At 36.7% G+C, this 22867-nt stretch overlaps 1 protein-coding gene across 1 annotated transcript in view; it reads right to left on the reverse strand.

Annotated features, from left to right (window-relative positions):
* LOC134672986 (uncharacterized) overlaps positions 1-22867 on the reverse strand; it is a 41034-nt gene that overhangs the window by 5085 nt on the left and 13082 nt on the right. The window contains exons 2-5 of the mRNA XM_063530945.1: positions 13512-13735; positions 9091-9244; positions 4053-5339; positions 252-1432 (exon numbers count right to left, since the gene is read on the reverse strand). Of these exons, the coding sequence (XP_063387015.1) occupies positions 252-1432; positions 4053-5339; positions 9091-9244; positions 13512-13735 (2846 nt within the window). The remainder of the gene's footprint in view (positions 1-251; positions 1433-4052; positions 5340-9090; positions 9245-13511; positions 13736-22867) is intronic.

A 22867-nucleotide genomic window follows, 5' to 3' on the forward strand; every position in this document is an offset into this window, starting at 1 on the left:
GTATACATCTGACGTATAAATAATTGTTAAATAATTACTGCACTAGCCCTAGAATGACAATAGCAGAGATGATGGAATAAAAGGACATTGACGTGGCCACTGCTGAATTTATTTTTAACTTGTCTTCATGATGTATTTGGATTCGACCTTCTATAGCCGGATATACTGGACTAGTTTTATTTAAAAAGTCAATGGTTGCCGCCAGCTCACCGTAAAACAGTGGCTGGGTTGCCCTACCATAGAACATATCGTATCCATCGCCTCCCGTGGACAAGAATGCTGGCATAAGAATTTTGTAAATAGCAGTTTTGTTTAATACTGAGTAAGTTGGCACTGGGCACATACCGCAGCGCACAGAAACTTTTACAACTCTTTTTCCTGAGGGATACCTAAAGTCATATTCTACTCTAAGGCCCGACATCTGTAGAAATTGTCCGGGAGCACGTTTGGGGTTGTACTTCGCAACGGAATGCTCGAGCATATTCCAGATAAGAGTACCGTTAAGAGTAACTTTTACAGTATTTCCGTCGAACGGCATAACTGTCAGTAAATCACCTTTAGTTACTACTGTGGGTAGATTTACATGAGCTACGGAAGTCCTTATTCCTCCTCCTTGCATTATAGCGATTGGAGCATCGGTCCAGCCGACGCCTTTGTATAATGATGCATATTTATGAACCATTGCATCAGTGATAAAGTTCCCTAGATTGCACTCCCTTAATCGACAAGAATGCCCGTCTAATATGACTGACGAATTCCCTACTACTACTTCGGATATTTTCATAACTTCACCACGGTAATGGTTGACAATAGATAAAACTTCCGGGTCTTGTGGTACTGAACTATTTAAAAGGACTGGGTTACCATCGTATGAGACAATTTCGCCTTCAGCATTGAAAACTAAATGCAGTTTTCCTAAATATTTTGTGTAAGCGTAAGCTTGCACTGCTGGAACTAAACGCCCCGAACGCTGTTTGACCAGCGTAGGATAAGGGCCTTCGGCTACTTCTACATCCGGAGTAGTTCCGTTCCATAAAAAAGTGTTTGTGTGTCCGCCTATGACCAAGTCGATGTCCTCAACTTCCCTGGCTATTTCTAAGTCCTTGGTAAAACCAGAATGGCCTAGTGCAATTAATATTTTAACACCCGCTTTCTTAAGTTTGGCTACTTCTTGTTTAATAGCAACTGTTTCTTCTACGTATTCGACATCGTTTCTAATAGCTAGAACTTTAGTGTCGGGTGTTAGGTATCCGATAACTCCGACTTTGGTTCCGTTGATGTTGAAAATGACGGAGTTCATGAGGTTGGGCTCGGCCTGGAGCGAGGGCTCTTCGGCCAGGATGAGATTGGCAGCCAGCACTGGGCACGTGAGATTGGCGATGAATGGCGTCAGGCCTGATACTCCGTTATCCAGCTCGTGGTTCCCGAGGGACTGAAAAAGCAAAACCAGTTAGTTTCATATCCAATCTTACTGTATATAATTTGGTAAGCAATCATGCAACTGATGCAACCGTCATTCACTTGTTTTTATTAACTATGAAATTCTTATTTTAAAATTCTATGGAAACATTGAACAATGATTTAAAAGATTAAACTAACAATTTGTTAGTTATTAATAATATAAAATAGATATTATATAGATACCTACCTTCTTTGTTAGTAGTAAGTAGCCACAAAACACAGATACCTATTAAAAGCAGTGAATGCATTTTGGGTTAATAGTTTTGGCGATCTATATAATGTAATATATATCGTGGGGTACCTAATGATTCTCCGAGAAACTTTTAGCAGATCATCGATTCGCCGACAACGATTCGCCGAACATCGTTTCGCAGAGTCATTTATTTGTCAGTGTAACTTTTGGTCGACTAACGTTACGTAGACTCTTGGTTCACATACCGTTCAGTTCACTTCTGTGTAAATTAGCAGTAACTATTATTGGACGAATTCCATTTAGCAGAGTAATCGTTTCGTTTAAGCAATGTTTAGTCGAATAACGTTTCACATTTTATATATAAGTCGTTAATTTCGAAACAAAAACTTTTTGCAGAAATAAAGAAAACCCACATCCAAAAGGATGAAATAAAATATTTATCTTTTTTAAGTAAATTATGGTTTAAGTATAAAAAATATTATATTTTTATGTGGTTTAGCTTTGTTTTGCCGGCAATTTTTCTATAGCTTTTTGTTTCACAGAAATAAAATCAAGTAATTTCAAATGGCAAAATAATCTTTAGGTACATAATATTTACTTCAAATAACTTTAGTTCGGATTAGTTATGGTTCACCAAAAAATTTAAACATTGGTTTAGTTTCAAGGACAATTTGTTCATGTAATTTCATTTCACAGATTCATGGACCTGTAGAAAAGTTACTTCTTATAAAGTCATAGTCATTTAGTCGAATTTTATTTATTGAGTCGTTATTTGTCAATTAACGCAATCTGCTTTTCTGGAAAGGATTAATTTTTAACGGGTCGCAGTTCTAACCTAACCTAACTAACTTCTCTGGAAAAAGTTCGTTTTTTTGGGGTCGTAGTTCTAACCTAACCCGATTTTCTGGCAACAGTTTGTTTTCTTGGGGGTCGCAGTTCTAACCTAACCTAACCCACTTTTCCAGCAACGGTTCGTTTTCTTAAGGGTGCAGCTCTAAACTAACCTAAACTGCTTTTTTAGCAATTTTTATGAATACTACGAGTATGTGAAAGTTAATTTAGTTAGAGAGAAGAATTTTCTAATCAATATGCCAAATGAACATTCGACCTATTGTGTTTCGAACAATGGTTTCTCGGGTAATTATGACAGTTACTAAATGATTATTCTACGAATAGTAAATATGCGTATCAATGTTCTGCTTATAGTTAATAGAATCAGGCGTTACTTTGCGGAAATCCATATTAATTAAAACCAAAATATTACTTTGCTAATCCGCGTAAAAAGATAACGTGCTAGTCAATCAGTGCTAACCCGTTATACTTACTTGCGTATTTTTTGCATGCAATTAATTTTCCCACCCTCCCACCGCAAAAATAAATACGCAAATAAATATAACAAACCACCACCAAAAGAATAATACTCGACACGTGTTTCGCCTCTCTACGAGGCATCCTCAGGAGCCTAATGTTCTGCTTATTGACTACTCTTGCAAACGACTACTATGCGTAATGAGATTCGGCCGGCAGAGTAACGATTACTCTGCCAAAGAACCCGTCGGCGAATCGTTGTCGGCGAAACAAAAATCGGCGTAATTTTTTTCGGAATATCAATAGGGCACCATATATCGTGATACATGTTAAACCAATCGACTTCGTTCTTAATAAATTATATTATTTGATACTTTTACTACCTACGTAGTGAAATTAAGGAGATTTTCGTTAGGTTAACAAATCTTACAGATTTAATAGGTATTGCATGCAATTAAAAACGTTATTACTACTTTAAACTTTAATTGAGCATGTAAGAGCTCGCTAAACTGACTCGTTATACTCGTATTTACCTTTGAAAAAAGTGGGATAGATATTTCGGTAAATATTACTACCTCTATGGTCTACTCATGCGACAAAGCTGCTAGTTGATTTATTTCGTTATATTCGTCAGTTATATACAACAAATTATTTTCTTTTATGTTTCATGCAAAGCTCAATAAAATTAGAATTAAACTATGAGTAGTCATGCTTAATAAATGTCTTAATCAGATAATACGAAAATATGGACTTACTTTAGAATCATATTGTATAATAACAAAATTTAACTTCTTAATTTTCTACAGGCTGAATGGATTTGTCGTTTTCTAGTAATCCAAAATAAAATATCGAATCTACCTATCTATCTAGTTAAAACTAGAATAGTATATTAAGCACCACAACCGGCCAAAAACACTAGAAGAATATTATAGATCTGGTCAAATGAGGGACTACCATTTTCTGCAAATATTTTTTTTTATTCAGACTATTATAATTATTGCATAATTGGAATAGAAGCGGTTACAGCTGCTATGAAAGTTATAGCCGAGCACGAAGTAAGTGAGAATGCTGAGTCATCGATGGCATCAACATTGAGAAGTCTAATACGATCGGCCACCTCAGGGTACACCGGACTGCGCAGGCTAATATATTCCGCCACAGTTGTCAACTCATCATGCTCATATGTCTCCAATGGCTGGTTCTGTAGCATCTCATAACCATATTCACCACGAGCTAAAGCTGCTGGCATTAATATCGGATACGTCCTCCAGTCGTCTATGACGTAGAACGTTGGCAAGTAACAATTGTGGCAGCGAACGACCGCACTGACTACCCGAGAGCCAGGTTCTTTGGACAAGTCATACACGACACGTACACCGGAGAAATGCAAAAACGCCCCTGTAGGATTGCGCAAGCTGTATTCAGCGACGGAGTGTTCAAGAATTTGATTAAAAACTGTACCGTTAATTTCCACTAAAACAACATTGCTTTCAATAGGCAATGCTGACATTAAATCTCCTCTTGTGACAGCAGCAGGTCTGTTTGCTGGCGCAATAGAATCACCTATGGCATCGCTGTGGATAATCGCAATGGGTGCATCAGTCCAACGTTCGCCTTCGAATCTCAGGGCATGATAGTAGACCATAGCATCTGCTATTAAGTTGCCAAGGTTACATTCCTCAGTCGCACAAGTGTCACCATCGAGTACTACAGCTGTATTACCCATAACCTCATCATTTAAAGCCATAACTTCGTTAGAGTATTTATTCATTATTGCAACAGACTCTGAATCTTGAGGAATTGATTTATCTAGAAGAATTGGGTTAATTTGAATATCTTCAATATTGCCGTTTTCATCGAATTTAATGTTTACCCTACCGAGGTATTTGTCGTAAGCTACAGATTGCAGAACGGGGACAACTTTACCGGATTCTTGAGTTTGAGAGGTCGATTGTCTCAGAATTTCTAATTCACCGGTTATAGATTTTCCACTCCAAAGGTATTGGTTTCTATAGCCGTTGATAACCAAGTCGACGCCTTCAACATCTCTGGCAATTTCTTGAGCGATGTTAGTGTCGGAGTGACCTAACGCAATTACAATTTGAACATCCTGAGCCTTGAGATTGGCTACTTCGTCTTTGACCGCTATGATTTCATTTATGTATTCTATGTTGTTGCCTTGCACGGTGGTGGTATCTGGCGTAAGATAACCAATAACGCCGACTTTAACTCCGTTAATGTCAAAAACTGCAGATTTTTCTAATTTTTCATCCTTGGTGTTGGGAAATACGTTGCTGGATAGAATGTTCGTTTTGATTTCGTTCAGGAACGGGGACAGATGGTCCGAAGCGGACCGTATGTCATTAGTGCCCAGTGACTGAAATATAAAATGTTAGTGTGTTAATCAGAAGCAAGTTAACATAGATTTAGATATGAGTAGTAGAAAGTGATGAATAAGTTTAGTAAGCGAATAAGTAGAAGTAAAGTAATTTAAGTTTTTTTTTTTAGTAATATTAAATAAAATATATAAAAATGGACGAAGCAAGTTTTTATATCAAAGTATACTTTCTTTGCATATTTTTATCTTAACAACATTTATACTTCATTGATAACAATGATACAATCAAACTAAGTAATGCAATAAGTTCGTCCGTTTTCATGAATATTACCCAACACCTTTGCTTCTCCACACATGAACATGGATAATATGAGATGCATAAATATTTTTTTTTGTTTTGTTGCATGATATTTATCTAAAATATTAAGTATAATCTGCTAAGATTGGAAGTTAATGTGATGTTAATTAATTCCATTAGCTTAGGTTATGTCAGGATAAAATAACTTAGGTTAAGTAATGCATATAATTTATACGTTTTTGTCTCCATCATGTTCTTAATACGAAAGCATCTGATGTATAATTTAGTCTGTTAATTATCAAAGAAGAATATTAAATATCTCATTAAGATAGGAAGGCACAGTGTGAATTCTTTAGATAATCCCTGAGCAAATAAAACGATAACATCGTTATTAAAATATCTTACGTTGCAGGAACTACAAACATCCTGCGATAAAAATATTGACTTTGTTTAACACCTTTTGCATAAACCTGTATAATAATTGTATACTTATCTATAAATACATTTTATGACATGAAAATGTTGAAGACCTTCACCAAATTGTAAAAAATGGGTAGTGCACAAACAATAGCTGTGATGGAATATGTCACATGGAAAGGGCGCTCGAGGTTGGTTTCCCATTAGATCAACTAATGTTCGTTCCTCAGAATTGTGGGAACTAAACTGCAATCTTCCCCCCTCAGTGCTGAAAATAGTGAAGTTAACGAAAACGGGTTTAGTAGGGTGAGGGCAGCTTTCTCCTCTTGTGGTCTTCAGCTTCATAAAGGGCCGGTGACATTGGCAGCTCGGCTAATTCTTTGAACATTGTCGGACCAACGTGTGGCAATGGGTCTTTTTGGGCGCCTGTCATCTAATATATCCACTTTGCTGATTTTTATCAGCTTTTATAGATTGTAAGTACTTCCAGACAAAACAATACTCCAAGTGTTACTCGCTGATAGCCACGAACCTGAGTCACGAGGGAACGACGAGTATCCATTATTGATATTTTGTTTATCGGTGTTACAGGTACATGGGATCGGAATTGTTGAAGCATCGGTGAAAGTAATAGCTAGATTGTATGTATGTCAGTTTGAATGGGTTGATTCATCTACGAGAATGTAAACAGCATGCAAAGAAATGAAATTATATTACGCACGTACTTAGTCTTACAGTATTAAGTGGGGTCAGCCATTCATTCCCTTTCCCAATAGGTGGAGATTTTCCTTTTTATTTAGGTTAATATTTTAATTTAACGTAACGAGTTTAAACTATCCCCATTAGCTTTATGAAATATATATATATATTTGGGCTGACAATAAGACCCTCAAAGCAGACAGAATCCTCTTGACAAGCTGAACAGTAATTAACGACACCTCTGTTACAAATACAAATTGTAACACGAAATGTGTTTACGGTGCGCCGTACGTAACTTTCGCTCAGCCGTATTACGATCTGACTCTTATTAAAAAGGACATAACTGGTTTAAACCAAAATTTACCTACGTCCTTTTCCATTTAAGTAGCGCAGTGCTGACAAAATATTCCGCGAATAAAGCAAAGTTAAATTAAACGCAGCGCTTATATACCAGCCACAGCACATTATGTAGTGCGGTGTGACGCAACCGCTCTATGTATTGATTTTTGCTATAATTCTACCAACGCACGGATCTGCCAAACCTCATTACGTGCGGACCGGAAAATAGAGCGCTGCGCTTTTAATTCAGGCAGTAATGAAAAAACATACATATTTTACGGAAGCTCCGGGATATCCGGAGTAAATGCACAAACGGATATAGTGCATTATGAGAGCGGTTTACAGATGTAATTAAGGTTTTGTAACTTAATTCTGTCTGGTACTTTTTTGTTTATTTGTAACATGGCCCCAGGTGTATTAAAATAAATCCTTAGAAAAGTCGATGAAAATTGGGATTTCATTATGAGCTGTAGAGAAAATGACGGGACTCACTTTTACAAATATTCCGTCTTGTACTACAACTAAACTACTGTGTAGGTATCAGCGTACATGATTGTATTTATGAAAAAAACATTAAAAATAATTCAAGACATTCCTGAAGTTAGTGAGACTCTAGCTAATAAGTACGAATAGTTCTGACTACTTTATATACAGTGAAACCTGGTTAATTGGCACCTGGATAAATGGAAAACCTCAATAATTGCAACCAAAACTCCGGTCCCGGTCCCTTGAGACCAAAAGGCCTCTATAATTGAAATTTTGGAACCTCTATAATTGCAATTTAGATTTTAGTGTTTTTCGTAATTTTGCCTCTGTAATTGACCATATCGCAACTTAAGACCTCTATAATTGACACTGTGCTAAAAAATCCGTTCATGTTGCTCTTGTTTTTACCTCTATTATTGAAACGAGTCTTACTTGTTACCTCTGTAATTGAAATAGTGTAGTTGTAGACAGCAGAAACAATATTTTAATAGCAATGATTATTTTATTTATATCCTCATCCAGAATTTAATTTATTTATTGGGTATCTTTCACAACCTGTAGTAGGTGAAATAGTTTTGATCAATAAAAAACAAAGTATGCTTTTTACATTCTAATAAAACTTTCTTCTACAATTCAAGGGATTTTTTTAAACCCAAATGATAAGAAAATAAAGTGGTAATTAATGTAGTGTAAAAGTGCAAGTATAGACAGAAGCAATATAGGTATAGACCAGAAACCCAGAACGTAAGCGTGTAAATCTACTTTAAATAGTTATTTGCACCTCCATAAAAGAAATTTGTCAGAACGCAACCTCTATTAATGAAAACCTCTATAATTGACACAACGATTTTTTGAACCTCGTTAATTGACACGACCTGCTTAAATGAAAAACCTGGTTAATTGACAAAAACTGGCCAGTCCCTTGAGATTGCAATTATCCAGGTTCCACTGTATCTGCTTTGTTAAAATGTATCTCAAAGAAAATCCAGGTACACCATTGATGGACACGTTCATGCCATGAAAATGGCAATGACTATGAAAAACATGTAATTGAAATGTAATAGCGTTTCACACAACGTCACAATCACGCTAAACAGTCACATTTGCGTTATCACAGTGTAATGTTACACACAATTGACGAACAAAATAGCTCCTTCCTCGGCAGCTAAATACACAATTACTTCACGCCACAAAAGAATACTTTAAACATGTGTTTACCCCACACAATATATAAATAATGGTAGGTAAAAAAAACAACTATAATAATAATGTAACGTCACGCCAATGCATTGTAAGATTATGAAAAAAATATATAAGTAAGTATTCGTGGATAACATGCTACACAAATCGAGGTTCTATATTCTCTTTTCTGTACCAAAGTTAAGAACATTTAAGTATTGAAACAAATGAAAAATTATACGATTCTGGTATATAAGTCAAAAACTACGCCAGGATCGTCAAAAAATAGAGCTCCACTATCCTTAACTTTTGGGAACAGAAGAGACAACTTTTTTTTATGTATGTATGACCCAATAAGCCTTAGATACTTACAACAGCATCAGGTCGCAAAGCGTTGATGAACTCGGCGGCGATCTTCCATTTGTAGATGGTGAACCAAGCCGTGCCGGTGTAGGTGTCGCCAGCGTTGAGGTAGAGGACGGGCGGGCCCTCGCCTGAGGCCGCCTTGCGTCTCGCCTCCTTTACACTGAAACACAAAAGATAATGTGTATAAGGCGTGCCTGTAGACTTTATAACGAATGTTTAAATCTCTGTAATATTGATGTTTTTTACTGTGATATAGTCTCCATAAAAAAAGCATTTGTTTGTGAAAGAAAATATAGCTAGGAATATATTTTATTAAGTAAAATATATGTATAACTAGATATTTTGTATATGGCGTATATTTAGTTAGTATAGTATAGTAAGTTAATAACTTTGCAGTTAAACAAGTTTTGTATTTTTTAATAATTAGAGAAATAATAAGCACCGATCTTCTGTATTTTCTGTAGCAATAAAAATGTAAAAGAAAAACCATAGTGTATAAAAATTTAGCACGATTATATTCAATTAAGGAAACTGTAGGTCTAACCTTAAGATGCAATGTTAAACCATTACGCATTAATGTAAATGACCGTTTGTTTCTTGATTCACAATAAAAAAAAAAAAAAGAAACGTGTCTGATTATATTGGTCGGGCTGGTACTGAGCACCCACTCGCGGCCCGCTACTGCCCGATTCGGGATTTTTGGCTGCTGGGTTTCCCCCCTGGCCCGATTCGATCAGGTTAACCTGCACCTTCCAAACTCCGCCGGAAGGTCCATATTAATACCAGGCTTAGTGTGGACGTCCAGTCAACATGGGCCACTCACCACCAGGACTCCCGATGTCAAGCCATCCTCCGGTCCCATACGTACCTACAGGTTGAAATATGACACGGGATCAGAAATTATAAGACGTGATGCTGATTAATGAAGGGAATTGAAAGAGGAACTCGAAGTTGCTACCAAACGTGATCTGATCTTTAAAAATAATTTCGCTCTACCTTTATTTTCTCTACGTTATTTCACACTTACCTACTATTGAAGTTTCATATGAAAACTCGAAAACTAGATGGTCCTATCATTGTCCCGGTATTTCGTCTCGGCTCACTTGCGGAGGCTGGTGTCCGCACAGCAACATGTAGTTGAGTACGAGTAATAAATCCATAATCGTGACAGATAAGGTGTGGGCGACCATTTTACACAATTGCACTTGAACGTGAACATATTAACTATCAACTTATTAGGTATTTCAGCAGTCACATTGCTGTTAAAATATTCTTGTTTTTGGGCCAATTAATAGCGGAACATTTTAAAATAGAAAGCATGAAATGTCTAGATTAAAGAGCAATTAAAATACGAGCGTAGTTTCATTTAAATCCCTGGATGCGGATTAGTCGATCCAAATGGTATTCCGTACATTCCATTTGAAAAGGGAGTAAGAGGATTGTGATTTATAAAACAATTCGATGTTGTGAATCAAGGCAACATTGCTTGTGATGTAGGGGCTTAGTACTCGAGCTTCCTGCTGTTCCATTGTTTTTAGGTATTTATTTAACAGCAGCAAGGGTACAAAGGACTTATAATTATTGGCAAAATCGAGGTTATCATTATCATGCAAAGAATTTTCTAAATGAAGCTTTATATTTCCTATTATCATTGTTATGGAATTGAAGCTAGGACAATGTTGTACAGACAAAGTAAACATTTACAAATCCTGGAGCAGGGTAAATAAAATAAAGGAGGAATTTTGTAGGATTCACCCGGGACACCAGATAAAACGTACTCTCGACGCGATTCGGGAAATGAATTAGACATTCACTAGATATGAAATATACTTGGTCAAGCAGATCTTGTCAGTTAGAAAAAGGCGGCAAATTTGAAAAATGTAGGCGCAAAGGGTTATTGTCTCATAGAAAATTTGAATTTCGCGCCTTTTTCTACTGACAAGATTTGCTTGACCGTCTATAATTAAGATATGTGACGTTCCACGGCAAAAGGTACCTTATGGCGACTGGCGTTTACGCTATTATTAACGCCGCTCCAATATTCAGCGGGGGCAATGGTACCTTTTGCCGTGGAACGTCACATATCTTATCTATTTCATATCTAGTGAATCTCTAAGTTATTTCCCGAAGCGCGCCGTCTATGTGATGTGATACTGAACTTCGACGTTACGATGTAGAGTAGGTAGATATGTCTACGTATACCTACGGTATTGGATGGTACGAGTATTGACTAAAAATAGATCGTCTTGCATTTTTGCAAAAGTCCTGGAATATTTTTATACAATTACTTACTACTAAGAGACCGTTCGTTTGAATAACGAAAATATTTGCCCTTTTATCTAAATATTTTATTGTCATTAGTAATGACTACTTATGCTTACGCAAATAAATGTTTTAGAATTAGGTACGTTACAATACAGTAGTATCCAGGAAACGAGAGAAATGTAGGTATCTTTTTCCAGAAAATTTATTCTTAAACGTAACATAAACGAAATTCCTGCGCTCTGCTCATGAGCGAGTGAAACGAGATTAGGCAATTTGGCACAGCCTGCATGTGAAATTAAAATTTTCCACATGTTTTAATATATGTCTAACATACTCGTAGGTATGTTCTAAATTACAAGAATGTACTGCCACAAAACAAAGAGGCATACCTAGTTATGTTATCCGTAAAATCCCAATGATAGTAATTAAAGGCCGGTCTAAAACTACGTTCATTTATAGGAATATTTTCTAACTTAGTTACGTCTTTTATTTTAGAAAACGTTTAAAAAATATTATAGAAATTAAAACTACAAATATTTAATAAAATTTAAACGTACCTAATATGTATCTTCAAAATATCCTCCTTTAACTTTAATACACAAAATGCAAACGTTATTATCAACAATATTTATATGCTGCAGTCCGCAGTAAAAAAAATGGCCACATATTTTTGGGCAACACTGTATACAACATAGTAATTTTTGGTGAGGAATTTATTTATTTTTGATAGTTACTGAAACCGTGGAAAGAACACCTCTAAAATAAATGCATACAAGCAGGGTTAGGTATATGTCAATGGAAGGTTTCATAATTATATCTAGAATGTTCATATTTCTCTTTGATCGATGGCAAAAGACGCTTTCAAATAAATTACCAATATAAATTAGCATTTTAGTGTATCCATAATCTCTAGACGAGGCTGTCGATTTCGTGTCAAGGCCTCAGAGTTTATGCCACGAAGATTACTCATCCATTCCACGCCATGAGGCGCTCGACTATAACCGCCCTTGAGTTTATACAATTTATGTAATTGTCTAGAGATTAGAAATGTCACCGTTAACCTAAATACGAGTAGTTCACTTGCCACAAACTGTTTGATCAACTTTTGGATTTGGAACCCTATAATTAACGTCTTTAAGTTGCTTTTCGGTCGTGCATATTTGGTACAATTTGATTTCAGATCACTGCAAAGCACTCAAATGAGTATATCCTGTGAGCGTGTTAAGCATATGGGTATTGTGGTTAATATAAAGCGGGAGAGACAAATAATAAGGCTGCGTTTCTACCAGAGATGTGCGAGGAATATAATAGAATATAGAGCTACGCTAAGCCACTATAGAGCTGCGCTGAGCGACGATAGGTAAATGAAGTGATTTTATACATCCTTTGCTACGCATCCTCGCGCATCTGTGGCGAAAACGCAGCCTTAACGCAGTGGCAAATGTAGGTAATTAATTTACGTAACTATTTGTGACGTCCCACGGGTAAAGGTACCTTATGGCGGTTGGCGCTTACGCTATTATTAACGTCGCTTCAATATTATTGCGGCGCTATGCGACGTAGGCGCCAGCTGCCATAAGGTACCTTTTGTCGTGGAACGTCACATTTAAGTACAATGTCTCCTTTGTGGTTTATGTATCTTTCTTTAGATAATAGTATAAGGATAGTATTGAGTATTTGGTACTTTTCTCAAGATAGAACGACCAACATTTAACACAGTAAATGAATATCTACTTACACCACAGGGAACTCGGAGTAATTAACAAGGGAGACGCCATGTCTAAAATTTTCGGTACAAAATAGTCTGCCGTTTTTTGCGGGGGAGGGGCACATCAAATGTATAGGTACGTCATGTCAGATAAACGTCAGTCCATACATATGGTTGACCATTGGCCGCCTATTTTCGACAGAGGGGAATGCCTGTTAATGGCGGCTCCATTGTTAATTACTCCGAGACAGGGAACCCCGAAATCGCCATAGCACTTCTCTCCCCCTGTGTCTCTATTAACTGTCGTGCATACTCCGATTACCCCGGTAAGCTGCAACTACGAAGTTTGTTCACATCGCGCGTGCATTTGTAGAGTAGAATGAGCAGCTCGAAGTTCGTATAAATGCAGCTAATGACCTAAGTTTGACGTAATATCACGAAAACATTGACTTACACAGTGGCGACTCTAGGAAACCCGCCGTAGCACTTTCCCGCCTCCCTATCAGCCGTCGTGCACACCCCGCTGAGCTGCGAGGTTTGTTCAAAGCGCGCGTGCATGTCATTGTTGTGCAGTATGAGCAACTCGAAGTTGGGTGGAATGGCGCTTTCGGGCGGCTTGATGACTGTGCTCGACGATAGCGCCGCTGTTGCCAGCAACGCGACGATGGATGGAAGGTTCTGGAAAGGTTTAGGTTTCACTTAGTTGTTTATTGGGTTTACACGCTCCCATCGCGTGAAGGAAGGTAAAAATTTCAATCTTTTAAAAAGGATAAATCAAGATATTGTAAAAAAATCATCAACTTTGGCCAGTTGTAGGTATCTCAAGATTAGAGTCCTATTGTACCTACAGGGTTATTCCCACTAGTTACCACCAAGTTCTTACCAGTGGTAACTACTGGGAATTTTTTTCCCACCTTTTACCACTGGGAACTACTGGGAAAAAAAATTCCCACTAGTTACCACCAACTCGGCTTGGTGGTAACTACTGGGAATTTTTATTCCCAGTAGTTACCACTGGTAAAAGGTGGGAATTTTTATTCCCAGTAGTTACCACCAAAATATTGATAGAATTCAATACTAATAAAAACAGTATAAATAGTATCGTAGAAATATAGCGGGCTGTAATAAATAATTATGTGTCAGTTAGTGATTCAGTAAACTGCTTACAAATTATAAATAAGTCTGTAAGTAGCCTGATTACAAATTATAAATAATTAAATACCTACATATTCCAGCTCTGCGTCGTGTTATAATAGAACGAAATGAAGTAGCTGAAAATAATAAAACGAAATCAGTTCTGCCGTATTTTGACTGATTTGTTTGTTCGTTTGTATAAATATGTAATTTAATTTACAGTTAATAAGATAAATTTAATCCGGATCATAATTGAATTTCTACTTAACTAGAATGAGACTCTTCTATTTTAGTTTTTACAGTTATACCGGTAAAACTGTTTTAATATTTTTGTTCACTTTTAAAGCAGTTTACTGAATCACTAACTGACACATAATTATTTATTACAGCCCGCTATATTTATACGATACTATTTGTACTGTTTTTATTAGTATTGAATTCTATCAATATTTTGGTGGTAACTACTGGGAATAAAAATTCCCACCTTTTACCAGTAGTAACTACTGGGAATAAAAATTCCCAGTAGTTACCACCAAGCCGAGTTGGTGGTAACTAGTGGGATTTTTTTTTCCCAGTAGTTCCCAGTGGTAAAAGGTGGGGAAAAAAATCCCAGTAGTTACCACTGGTAAGAACTTGGTGGTAACTAGTGGGAATAACCCTACCTACACCAAATTGGACTAATTTAGTCAAAATCGTGGCAAAATTAATCTGATCAAAAGTCTTCTTAGTAATTTATGTCGAATAATATGCCTTTTGCATAAGGAATTAATAGGAAAAATTATCAAAGAAGATACAAAAAATAATGGATTTCAAGGACTTCATAATGACCCGGACTGCTTGCAACGTCAGAAACTTGCATTTGACAAGAGCATTTTGTCATACATATGTACAACTCATTTATAGTAGTGGACCCTATAATGGACGTGGAACCAGTAATGGGACAAATAAACATAATTCCTCTAAAATAAGTATCTAAAAGTAGTTTATAAACACTGGCTGTATATTATCATAAATAAGAGTCCTTGAGCTGTTTCAGTTTGAAGTTTTATTAAATTTGGTTGTTTTTAAGAAATTGGCGTCAACCTAAAAGTTGTCGTGTCACTGAAAAAAAATACCACTACGAATTCTTAACAACTTCGCTAAGAGAGGTGAGTTAATTTATTAAATTTTAATTAATTAATACTTGATGAAAACTAGAATGTGTTTTGTTAATTGCATTTACCATGAGATAAGGTATACAACACACTATGTTGTGACTCCACAGATGTAAAAAAATTGTGGTATTTGGCCCAATCCCATTATAGGAGCTGTAAAACTGCGTACCTCCTATGATGGGACAAATGACAGAATGATGCTTGCTATGCCATAATTTCATGTTTAAACAATACAGAAATAAAATGTAGTTAAGAAATATGTCAATCAGGAGGTATTCTCGGACTTCGGATAAATTAATATCGTTTTTCCAAACTTTTATTTAACTTGCCCTGTTAGTTAGTGTGGGTCCAATCTTGGTAGCTGAATTTGAGCCACTTTTCGATTTCCGATTCAGTTGAAATTTTGTGTAAGTACGTAATTAAGTATGCAAATCGGATGATAATGCAATATTATGTTAACATGGACCTGATCTGATGATGGAGACAGGAGGTGGCCATGGGAACTTTATCGCATTAAACCCTAACTAATTGTGTTAGGGTATATTAGAATTGTCTCGATGGATCTAATACAATAATAATTGGCTGTGAAAAGAAAAATACATTCAGCAATAAAAGCTTATACCAAAAATTGTTTTATTTTGCCGTAGTTTATTCCCCATTTCAATATTTTATACTGATAGAGCAACGTCCATTATAGGGGGCCCATTACTGGATCCACGTCCATTACCGGGGGCCCATTACTGGAACTTTGGTGTCCATGACTGGAGAAAAAAAGCATAGTTTTAATTTGTTAAATATGTGGAAATTAATTGCAGTATCTTTGATACAACACGCCTAAAACATGAAAGACGGATAGGACTTTCATCTTTTAACACGCTAAGCGGTAGACCATTTACATGTATAAGGGAAATATCATAAATACTCCAAATTTCCTCTTAAATGTCCCATGACTGGTGCTGTTACTATAACATACCTAGTTAAAAATCAGCCGACCCTTGTTTAATGCCAGATGTTTCAATGGCCTATTATCATCAATCGTCATCTTAGTTTGCAACTATTCATGCATAGATAATATGCTTTCCTTCAATATTACTCTGAGAGGATTTCAGTTAGGTAACACAATACTGTATGCGAGACTAATTGAGATGCGGACGGAGTCTGTGAACACGCAAATTGCAGGTCATGACGTCATGTCTATACTGTCTAAGAAATTGAATGCTGAATGGAAGACGTCGTCAAAGCCTATGTCAGGCTAATTCCTATGGAGTATTGGTAAAGTATATTGTCACAGAATAAATAATAGTACTAGGTACAGAAGACTCACTCTCTAACAAAACGCGTCTGTCACGACCAGCACAGATATGGCCGCTAGGTGGCGATAGCGCTACGCGCGGCTTATGGCAAACCCCAAAATTGGGGTCGAACGGATGTACTTTTAGCTATTTACCTGTAGCAAAGCGACGAAATCGCGGAGTGAGCCACGCCTGGTATTGTTTTAAAGCGATCACGAAATTAAATTTATGAAAAGGTAAAACAAAGTTTTTCTTGATTTTCTTTCAAGTTGATTTTAGAATTACCCGATTAGTTGTCCAGGAAAAAAGATAGATTGTTTAAACCCAGATTTAATCACTAAAATCACAAAAAAACCGAACGTGCATTTTTGTGGTATTACATACATTTATTAGTTATAAGCCATTTCCAAATTGTGCCACTATTGTCTCTTAGACAAGAGGACAGAATAATGAATGACACAAAACAGTTGGAGAAAAACTCATTTGAAGGACATACGAGTAATTATGATATTGGTAGAAGAAAGGTGCTGTGTGATGTCATATGTATGAACTGTGTACTCTTGTTGGATCGATTTGCTTTGAACCAGAATTTAGTAAGTGAAAATAAAACATCCTTTGATCTAGTCCCGACACCGTCATGCTAATAAGTAAAATAACTGATTAAAATATCCTATAATATTTATTTGTTTAAATGGGGTCGAAAAGTGCTCGAGTGGACAACACGGACTAGCAAGCGCAGCGTAGGACGTCCACCCACAAGATGGACGGACGACCTTTGTTACGGCCGCTGGAAGACGCTGGATGTGGGTCGCTTCCAACCGGTACGAATGGAGGTCCAAGGGGGAGGCCTATGTTCAGCAGTGGACATCTTATGGCTGAGATGATGATGATGATAATATTTATTTGTTTATTTAGGCTAATTTTAGTCAAAATAAATTATTTTGCGCAATTGTTTGTTTTCACCGCGCGCTCTCCGTCAATGAGTGGCAGTTTGCGTTGATCCCAAGCCAATTCAGCGAGGGCCGCCCAATTGACTCCAGATGCCTCGTGCAAAATGACGCGTTCACGCCCAAATAAGCTATTGCTACCTACATGAACACGGTAATCACGGCATAGGGAAAATTGAGATGGAAAATGGAAATAGAATAGATTTTCCTTCAGTCGGTGTGAAGTGCTAACTATCCATTTTCGCTTCAATAACGTATTTTTTTTACAAATGTTTTTTTAAATATAGTCGATGATTGTAAGGTATTATAACTATTATATTCTATATAGATAAACTGTTGAATTGCTTTGGTCTTCTAAGTAATCAAAAATTTCTCAAAAATATAAAAAATCATTCGATTTGTTTAAATAGGTTGTTGACGTAGTACCTCTTTAATTTTAAAAGAAAACCTAAATAGAGTAGTATTTTTAACCGACTTCCAAATCTCAAAGAAGGAGGTTATCAATTCGGTTGTATGTTTTTTTTTTACGTTTGTTACTCCATATCTCCGTCATTACTGAATCGATTTTGAAAATTCTTTTTTGATTTTATGTATATGCATACAGATTGGTCCCGTTTTTGTCAAAACCCAGTTCTGATGATGGGACCCATGAGGAATCGAGGAAACTCCTCAAATCTTAAAGGCATACATATAGTGATTTTTGTGTTTTTATCAACAAATCAAGCAATATACATTCATAAACGTGACATTTGATGAAGTGGAACTGCTGATGATGATGAGAACGGAACTCTTCAACGACGCATAGTTCACGTTTGGCGATTTGTCCTCTTCGTTATGTTTGCTGAGCAAGTTAAGTTTTTAAGCCGAATTTTTGTCAAGCTCGAGTTCTGATGATGGGATCCATAAGGAATCGAGGGAACTCCTCAAATCTTAAAGGCATACATATGGTGATTTTTGTATTTTTAGAATAGAATAGAATAGAATACCATTTATTTCAGTATAAGTACACAGTTATACAATACATAAGGAAAATAAAAAATAACACTTATAACTAATTTGTACACTGTAACTATACCTACACTGAAAAAGGTGAACACTCAGCATAATGCCGGGTCCTACTGAAGTAGTACCTGACGCTGGTCTTCCGTGAACACCTGTAGGGAGCGTAGTTGGGCGCAGCTACCAGCTACAGTAGAGTTATTAAGATAAAACTATAGGTACCTAACTAATAATTACGACAATAAATAGCGAAGCGACAATGTATATGTATACATTAAAAAACGTGACATTTGATGAAGTGGAACTGCTGACAATGATCAGAACAGAACTCTTCAACGACGCATAGTACACATTTGGTGATTTCGAATTTCGATTTTGACTTGGACTGGGACCCGGACTCGGGACCAGATCCGGACTCGTACCCGGATGCGGTTCGGACCCGAACCGGACCTGGACTCAGACCCGGACTCGGACCCGGACACGGACCCGGACTCGGACCCGGACCCGGACTCGGACCCGGATTCGGACCCGGACTCGGACCCGGACTCGGACTCAGACCCGGACCTTGACCCGGAAAACCACTACGATACCTAAACTAAATAAACCACTATGATTACCTACCATAAAATATAGGTATAAAGTATGATGATGCTAAACCCCTCCCGCTCAAGCCCCCGTATACCGCATCGCATGCGCCGTTAAGTGGGTTAGGTTAGGTTTGAACTGCGATCCTCACAGAACCGAACAAAAGTGGGTTAGGTTAGGTTAGCACTGCGAGCCATACAGAAACGAAATGCTAGAAAAGTGGGTGGTTTTACCTCCTTTTCTACATTTTGCACCATCTACAATAATCATTCATCGGGCCACATAAAAGTCGGTTTTTTTTTCTTAAAAATTATTATATACTTAATACAGTATGAACTACATATCGTCACTCCATATAACGATTCACTCCCTAAAACGCTATACTTTTTGGCTTCAGTGGGTTTACTCTCCATTTAACGAAAACTCATACAAAGTGTTCGGTGCGTTGAGTGTCGTTACTACAGCCGTATTCGAACAATGATATACCTCAAATAATAGATATTGAAACAATATGGATTGGATATGTCAGTGTTTGACATATCCGATCCATATCGTTTCAATATCTAGTATTTGACGTATCTCATTGTTCGAATACGGCTGCTAGTATGTATGTAAGTATATAGAGTTTACACTGAATTATCATGTCTATCAACTATGGGCCTAAGTCAGAACTAAAAATATGAATGCCTGATCTTTATTTAAGCTTTACAAAAACTCACAAACTTCAACTTGACTTTCAACAGTGGCAACTAATCAACTTGCCGGCTGATTATGCAAGATGGCGTTTGGCGCCAAAAAACGTTCGTTCAATGAACTCTGTATAATTGCCGGCTACCTGCATTTCTGGGAAGCATCGCCGGGATAAAAACACCTCAATACGGGACCGATAAAGACTAAGAGCGTCAACCTTAAATTCTTTAACAGCATGTTATGCAATTCGGTTCGGTCACACAATTCGATTTGTGATTCAATGTGCCGACGCCGTGATCCCATAATATTTGTATGAAGGTGTAGATTTGATTAGTACAAAATTTGTAGTTCTCATTGTAAAATTAAAGAATGAATCATATTTTCATAATGACTCTGTGAGTAGTTGCGGTAAAGAACAATCGCTTGAAATACATTTAAGTACTATCACAGAATAAATAATAGTACTAGGTACAGAAGACCCACTCTCTAACGGACGCGTCTGTTACGATCAGCACAGTTATGGCCGCGCTAGGTGGTGACAGCGCCACGCGCGGCTTATGGCTTTCCCCAAAATTGGAGTGGAACGGATGTACTTTTAATACCTGTAGCAAAGTGACGAAATCGCGGAGTGAGCCACGCCTGGTACTATAGGTATGTGTGAGCGGTTTTTTGCTATAGTTTCCATCGGAGTTCGAAAACAAATCTGGTTATCACATCATCATCACACAAAAGCATTTTTTCGTAATGTATTCTATTCAATTAAACGTTACTAAATAAAACTAAACAATGATTAAGCATATTTTTTGTACAACCCGCTGGTACATCATTGTGCTGAGATAAATCACAAGTCATGGGTCACAACCCCACTTAGTTATTTCATTATGGACATATCCACAGAAAGTTACATATTTTTATTACTCGTGAGTATACTAACTAGTCATAACAAAGACATTACAAATTTAAGGATATAACAAAGATAAGTATCAAAAATTTTATATTAAAAGAATAAATGGAAAAAGTTACTACAACAACAACAACCTCCGCAATCTGTGCGCCTACCGCGAACCACGTTCGACGTGTTGATTCTCTGTCACACTTACGTACGAATTTATAAGTGCGACAGAGAGCAAAAAAAAATTAAAACAACTAACCTAAAACATTAGGTACATGTGACCTTACGGCACTTCCGTGTGATATTTCTTAAGCTTGATTTGATAAACGATTAGGCATGGATTAACAGATTAAAAATCCATTTCATAAAATGTTGATCATAATTTATAAAAATGACGCGTTGGTTTTATGATTCTGTAATGTAATTTAACAAAATTCCAAAATCCTTCGTAAATTAAGTCATAGGTTCTCGCGGGCTTGGTTTCCGCAACTCTACGTCATATAATTGCACTATCGTATCTTCGATAATTATAATATTTGATATTTGATATTTATTGAAATCAAATTTTACAGCATTACAGCTAACACCAATGCACTGTAAAATCAAGTAGTAAAATTAAGTACCTAAGTAAAGTAAATAATAAAGCAATTAATAAGCTACTAAGATATTACATGTTTGATTCGCAAAAACGTAAAAAATCTTTAAAAAGTTTATGACTTTCGTCGGCAAACAAGTCGGAGTTAGGTGCAAAAGATAAGAAATTATTAAGGAGTGTCCGGCAACGGACAATTGGAGAGTACTGGTGTGCAGTCGTGTGAATGGTTCCATTATCTAGGAGGTGATGGCTACGACAACGTAGGTAGTTGTCGGGAACAAAAAAGGTAGTCGTTTTCGTCACCAAGTCTAGGCAGTCTGATTCTCCCCTTAATATTTTAGATGTAGTAGACATTAGATTGACATTACGCCTTATATTTAGCTTCATCTTCATCTTGGGTATTTAATAGTTATTCAATCAGGCTCGTTTTGAACGACCAAAATGACGGGCTTTTACTTCTTAAGAAAGCTCAGGTTGTTAAGCTTTGATAAGTAATATTGGCACTGGAATAAAATATTGAGACAGAGTGAATAGTCAAGTATTCAAATGCGACATTCCACGGCAAAAGGTACCTTATGGCGGCTGGCGCTTACGTCGCATAGCGCCGCAATAATATTGGAGCGACGTTAATAATAGCGTAAGCGCCAACCGCCATAAATATGAAAATTTGTGGGACGTCACAAATATGAATTCTTACAATTTTAATGTCACGATAAATTATTTTCAGCAACTGGACTGATGCTGCAGTTAATCGGGAGGATTGGAAGTTTAGGGGGGAGGCCTTTGCCCAGCAGTGGGGCTACTTATAGGCTTGTAAAAAAGAAGTGAAACTTTGTGTGAATGTTTCTTTTGGAGTTTGTAATGGTATATAATACATAAATTGCCAATATAAAGAATACGGCGGCCACAAACGCTACTTCTGCCCTACAAAACATATCGGAATCTAGTCCTAAATATTGGCGGGCCTTCTCGGACCCACGAAGAGTATCAAAAAGGAGTAAAGCTCTGTGCAGTAGCTGGCGAGTAGCAAAACTGGCGTAGCAACACTTCGAAAAAATGCTTAAATATGTAAATAGTAATAATACTTAGATTTGTTTCGATTATCACACCTATAACAATGTACTTAGTAGTTTTGTTACAATTATCATAAAACATAAGTACCTACCTTGATAACTGTACATAGATTACTATAGTATAAGTAGTCATTAATATTATCACTATCAGCTTAATCACATTGTCTCGAGTTTGATGGAGGTGTGATGAAGGCGTGGTGTTTTACTGATTTTATATATTATCTTCTTTATTCATTTAATATCTTGGGTTAGGTTAATTATAATTATGAATATGAAAGTAAAATATAAAAACACTTATGTACGCTGTCGGGCTGCCGATGGTGAATGAAAATGCGAAAAACTTATGCTGTACAGTATATAATACAATATATAATACAGTATATAAATACACTTACAAAACAATAAAAAAAATACATATAAACATATTATAAAAAAAACCTAACCTAGGG

This window comes from Cydia fagiglandana, chromosome 17, assembly GCF_963556715.1.
Source record: "Cydia fagiglandana chromosome 17, ilCydFagi1.1, whole genome shotgun sequence".
Lineage (NCBI taxonomy): Eukaryota > Metazoa > Arthropoda > Insecta > Lepidoptera > Tortricidae > Cydia > Cydia fagiglandana.